Source organism: Quercus suber, unplaced genomic scaffold (genome assembly GCF_002906115.3).
Source record: "Quercus suber isolate HL8 unplaced genomic scaffold, Cork oak 2.0 scaffold_47, whole genome shotgun sequence".
NCBI classification, from domain to species: Eukaryota; Viridiplantae; Streptophyta; class Magnoliopsida; order Fagales; family Fagaceae; genus Quercus; species Quercus suber.
In genome coordinates, this window is record NW_027069512.1 from 456474 (window position 1) to 462870 (window position 6397).

At 29.5% G+C, this 6397-nt stretch overlaps 1 protein-coding gene across 1 annotated transcript; it reads right to left on the bottom strand.

Moving 5' to 3' along the window:
* Positions 1-1153: 1153 nt before the first annotated feature.
* LOC136066795 (NAC domain-containing protein 10-like) lies at positions 1154-2263 on the bottom strand (the record flags this gene model as incomplete). The annotated part of the gene is made up of 1 exon (XM_065771651.1): positions 1154-2263. A coding segment is annotated over one exon (654 nt), but the record flags the coding sequence as incomplete, so codon positions are not given.
* Between the last annotated feature and the right edge of the window lie 4134 nt (positions 2264-6397).

Consider the following 6397-nt stretch of genomic DNA (forward strand, 5'->3'; position numbering starts at 1 on the left):
AAAAAAAAAAAAATTGGATTATATAAATATACATGGTTGCAAAGGGTTTTATGACTTTCATCTCAGGTGAGGCCTTTGTCCGAATTAGTATTCTTTTGTGAGTAGTAGTGTGGTAGTGTGTTTTTTTAGTTTGAAAGATACCTGTCATTGTGAGTTAGGGAGGTTTTCGTTTTTTTTTTTTTTTTTTTTTTTTGGGGGGGGGGGGGGGGGGGTGGTGTGAGATATTGAGTGCATTGGGAATTTGAGATTGTGAGTTTATATGTATGTGAGGTTTATGACAAGTTTAATTTATGCACTATATTGTTTGTGAGAATCTATAAGTTTAATTAATGGTGTTTTATTGATAGTATTTATAATCCATATCGCTGATATTAAATTTTGGTTGACATTACCCCTTATGTAGGTATGAAGTTGGCTGAATTACGTTAAATTTTGTGTATTGTGGTATTGACTATTTTATTATTTTGCATCCTTTTATTTTTTTTACAATAAATTATGGTTCGTTTGGAGAGAGAGAGAGAGAGAGAGAGAAGAATATAGTAAATTTAGCACAAAATTAGCTTATTTTTAATCAACTCTACTCTACTCTCCTCTATTCCCCTCCTTCTCCCCTCTATCCAAACAGGTCCTTAGTGTCAAAGCTCAAGATAGATCTTGGTATGAAGGTGAAGTATAAAGTATGTATGAAATTGGTTTGATGAGCATACAAATTTGGCTTTTCGTAATAGAAACAATAGTTGGTCACGATAAAGAAGGATTATTATTTCTTGAAATTTTAATCAATGTGGAGAGTTTTTAGAAAATGTCCCAATTTTTTTTTCTTTTTTTTCTTTTTTACTTTTTTTTTTTTTGGGGGTTCCTTGGTATGAAAAAATAAATAATTAAAGAATTTTCCTAGTTAAAGAAGTAATTTGGTAGTCATTGTCCATCAAGGAAGATAATTGGAGCATTATAAAATTTTTGATTTAATTTTTTTTATATTAATATCCAATATAATCCTTGATATGGATGAGGAATAGCCAATTTTTTTTTTTTTTTTGGGTTAAGGAAAATATTTTCCTTTAGTACTAAGGAAAATCACTTTCTTTCACTAAAACACAAATTTAAATTAATAATTTAAGAAAATTTCTAGGAATATTCATAGAAAATCAGCTAGGAAAATGTCAATCATTTAAAAATAAAAAATGAAACACTTGTATAATCCCATTACCCTGGGTAGAATAAGAGAGGGTATAGATTCAGTCAAAAGTTTCTGAAAGGAGGAAAGTATAGATGAATATAATGATGAAACTAAAACCTATCACACTATCATATATGGATGTCTGTTGGAATCATCTCTGTACAGTGCTAAAAGATAACGTCACTCCCAACATATTCTTTGTCTGCACAAAAACTTCAAGATAAAGTGTTAAAGTATGGCCAAATCTTCTGTACCTGATTCGGAAACCATATATCTTATTCCCCTTTGCTCTTTCTTCTCTCATTAAAATCTCAATCTAATAACTTAAATTACTTGACTATTACACAACAGCAAGAACATGACAACCAAACCAAAAAGGGGTAGTTGTCATATTGTAGCAATGTAGCCCTACCAAAAGTTCTTCCATCGCTATTTTCTCTCATAATTTCCTTTGCTTGCATCTGCAGCTAATCGAACAAACGAAGACCCATCACCTTGGACAACCAAATTTGGAATTAGTTGTGGTGGGCTTTCCCTATTATGGCCCCCCTGGTCATAGTTAATAAAAGGAGAGTTGTAATACTCCAAAAGAGCTGAAGGGTTTTTAGGTATAGGAATCTCATTAGGACTATTATCATGCACGCTTTGGTTATTCAATGAATCCTTAGTACTTGAACCACATTGTCTAGGTTGTGTCTGGTAGAAAACCTTTGAAACCACTAATTCTCCATCTTTCTCTTCTTCATTGTTTCCAAGATGGTATTGGTGCATCACCCAGTTTGTTTTCTCAGGCTTTCTTTGCCTGCCATAGTTGGTGTAGAGAACCAAGATCTTTTTGTACCCCTTCACTGCCCCACCAACAAAGACTGGCCGTGTCTTGCCTGTTTTGTGCCATCTGGTCTCGCTCCCATCTTCATCAGTGTGGACCTTCCTTCGTTTCCTAGTCCCCGTCGTGTATGCCTTTGAAGGTCGATGGAAGAAGTGCCGGATTTGGCCGTCTTTGCTTACTCCTGCATGACCAAAATATGCATACAAAACGGGTTGTACAATTGTGATTAAAGTTACATTGATTAATTGATAAGATCATAAGAGAGTACTTGGACAATCAGCATTTAGAATTACTTACTTGTAATTACAAAAAAGAAGATGCCATACATCGTAAAGGTAGTCAAGTTACTATTTAAATTGACCAAATCCAGAAATAAAATTAAAAAGAAAACGCATGGCATCAATTTAAAGTAACTAAATTTTATGCTATACCATCAACCTACTATGGGTCAAGCTTTGATATAGTGCATTGGATAAGGCGTATCTCCTACCATAAACCTCTTTTTTTTTTTTTTCTTTTTTCTTTTTTTAAAGTTTGGAATTCACTATAAATAAAACATATGAAATTAAGCATATTCGTTCTAAAGGTGTCTCTTTACTAGAAAAATGTTAATTGATAGTATTTAAGTCTAGAAACTTACAAATCAAAGGGTTGTAATTCTATTTCTCTAACAAGAGTACGTTTTTTCTAATAGTGACTTGTACCCGAGCATGACCCCAAAAAAAAAAAAAAAAATGTTTTTGTAGTGTATGAACAATGCCAGCTTATATTTCTTTTGAGATGAACTTTAGGTTTAAGCTTATGAGACTATACCCTCCTCTTCTTTATTGTATTTATTACAAAATAATGACTATATATATATACAAGCAAAGCTGAGAGAAAATTTAATTAGATTTCAAATTTAAATAATTGGAGTCTAATTTTGAGCCATGTGTCCCATCTAATATAAGTTTTTAAAATTTTTTGCTAAGTGTGTTAATTCAGTATAAAAATTGGATTTCAATTAGATTTTAATTTTGCGCCACATATCCCATCTAATTTAAGTTTTTAAATCTTTTTACCAAATGAGTTAATTTAGGATAGAAAATGAGGAGTCCAATATAAATAAACTATAAAAAAACCTAATCATATATCTAACTCTATTTATTCCAATAAAAAATAAATAAATATAAAAAAATCATAAAAAATCTAATCATATATACTCTATATATAAAATTAGAGGAAGAGAGAGTTTGAATAATTTTATATTTATGGGCCTATTTTTTGTATAACTAAAAACAATTGAAATTTATAAGTCATTTATGTAGTATACCATGACTATGTACCATTGATTACTAACTAGGTAATAAGGTTTAGAGAAAATTCAATTAGAATCAAAATTGAAAATTTCTTTTGTTAGCCTTTCATACAAATTCAATTATTTAAATTTTTGTTATTATTTTTTCTCTAAATGAGCATATTTTTTTATACTATTTCTATTCAAATATTTTGTATGTGAAGATATTAAACATAATAAATTATAATTGAGTTGAACGATCTCATGCACCTATCCTCAATCAATTTAGGAGATACTATTTGATCAATTTATTATTTAATTTTGTGTTGTATTTAGTAGAATTTCACAGAAAATAATTATGAATTGATATTGTATATAAAGTATCTAATAGTGATTTTCAAAATTATATATGTAATAGTAATGTAATGAGAAATTTGGTATAACTAATATCATGAAAATTGAAAGGAAAAATCATTTTAGTACCTCCAAATGTCCTGATCGAACTATGTCTTATATGTTTAATAACTCAAACTAATATTAATAGCACTATTGCAATTCATCAATATTCTCATGTGTAAGCATGAGTTATATACTAATAATATATAACAGACAACCCATGAGATAAATTTAAGCTAACATGTATGTGATGTATGTAACATTGATAAGAATAACAAGCAGAATTAAACTAAATTATCTTTTATCATTATTTTCATAAATGAAAAACAATCTCATATATGGATTAGGGTGTATTTGGTGTGATTTGGTGCGGTTTTGGGATATATTTAGCATCACATCATGTAGTGCGATTTGTCCAAAACCCTCACTACACCTTACCTTTATAAATCGGTCATTGTGCGTTGCAATGCAGTTTGGTCGGTTTTTTATATATATTAAATATATATTAAACAATATATAATTCATGTTAAAATTAAATTAAAATTTATATATTATTAGGCGCAATGTAGTGCATATATTAAAAAATGGGAGCAGTGCAGCACCACACTTGCATCTCCATTGTGGTTGGCAATGCAGTGCCTCATCTTGCGGTTGGTTTTGGTCAATTTTTTTTTTTTTTGAATAGTTGGTCAATTTAAATGATGTCTAAGCGGTTTTTTTGTACTACTCTAATATGGATGAACTTTATTGTAAAACACAAATGGATCTAGAAAGCTAGACAATCATATATCCTGGTGATGCACAGGATATAGAGAGCACAGAGACCATAGGCACCGAACTTGGGCTCTATGATCGTCGATCGATCATAAAATTCTGGGGTTGACATCAGCCCAGATCACCCTGGCTCAATATTCAGCCGAGTAAAAAAAAGGATTCTATCAGTGACAAGGAAGATTACCATGCTTAGGAGGCAAAAGTTGCAAGGGATTGACATCTGCACTGACCGGTCATTATCATTTTTCAAAAATGTGTCTATTCGATGGACAATTGTCAATATCATAAAGCGGAAGAGAAATTAGTTACAAACTTACAATACAGAGGAGGCCAATTTCAAAAAGTCACTTTAGTTTAACGTGACTCAAATGACTTTTGGTGCAAGGATCTACTTTTTGGGAATGTTAATGTCAATTACAATTGACTAATAATTGGTTCACATGTTTTCTCAAAAAAAAAATAATTGGTTCACATGTTTGCACAGCGTCCGAAGCGCGTAAACATAATGGGTGGGGTCAGGGACAGTTGATAAAAGGACATCTTGCCACCCAAGGGTAATTAATTTACCGCCAATGATCATGCAGTAGTAGCATTCACAAATAGTACTTTTATTCTCTCAAAATCCATTTTTTTTATATCTACTTTTTAATATTAATATTTACATTTACTTTCAAACCGTAGACAAATTTTATTTTTTTATTTTTTTTTATAATTACATATTTTTGCATTAATTATGAATATGTATTTGAAATACGAGCAAGTTTAGTATACTAATGAAAATTATGATAGAAATGATAATCTTTATTACTATAAATAAAATGTGTATCTTCACACATTCTTGTTGCAATGATCACTCTATAAGTATAAGTATTTATGGGGTGTGAGAGGACAAAAATCGAGATTCAAGTTTTTAGGAGAGAGCTTCATATACATATACACTTACATTAGGTTAGAGTAGAATTTTTATCTTATATTAAAAAAAAATGTGTTAAATAGAATAACTAAAATATTTATAAGTTTTTTTTGGTGAGTTGTAACACACTAGAATAAAATTTAAGATCTGTTTTAGAAAATATCTTACCTATATAATTATATTTTCTAAAAAATAATACTTTTTTAATTTGAGAGAGATGAATTATTTTTTGATAATTTTTTATTTTCATAATTGTTATGTGCTTATAGAAAATTTTTTATTTAAAAATATATTAATTTTAGAAATTATTACACCTATTAAGGAATAACTATTACAACTATTTTAGAGAGGAATAGTTATTCATCATTTTAAAGAATGACATTCCATGTAATATATAAGAACATAACCAAATTACAGAATAATTAAATTATAAAAGGCGAAAAGCCACTTTTAGTTTCTACATTTTCAGGCGATTCTCATTTTAGTCCCTACATTTTATTTTTACTGCTTTTAGTCCTTATCTTGAAAAACGCTTCCCGTTTTGGTCCCTACCGTTACATCAGAGATGGAGAAAGCTGACGTGGCAAATGGTAAGAATAAATAATACTTATTTAATATCCACGTGGCCTAAATTAATAATAAAAAATGCCACGTCAGCATCTAAATTAAAAAAATTAATTTATTAATTTTAACTAAATAAAAAAAATTAAAAACATAATTAAAAACTAAAAATCGGATGAATTGAGATCTAAGCGTGTCTTGAACAAGAACAACAAAAACACAAATTCAGATTCAAGAACACAAACCCAAATATTCAAAAAAAAAAAAAAAAAAAAACAGTAAATCAAAACCAGCCAAATCAAGAACAAAACATCTAAATCATCCAACATCAACAACAAAACAACATAGCACCAATAAGATCACAGATCATTAACAAACCCTATAGAAAACCCAATCATCAACCCAAAATCCATAAATTACATCATCAAACCACAGATCCTCAACAAACCCAAATTTTTTTTTTTTTTT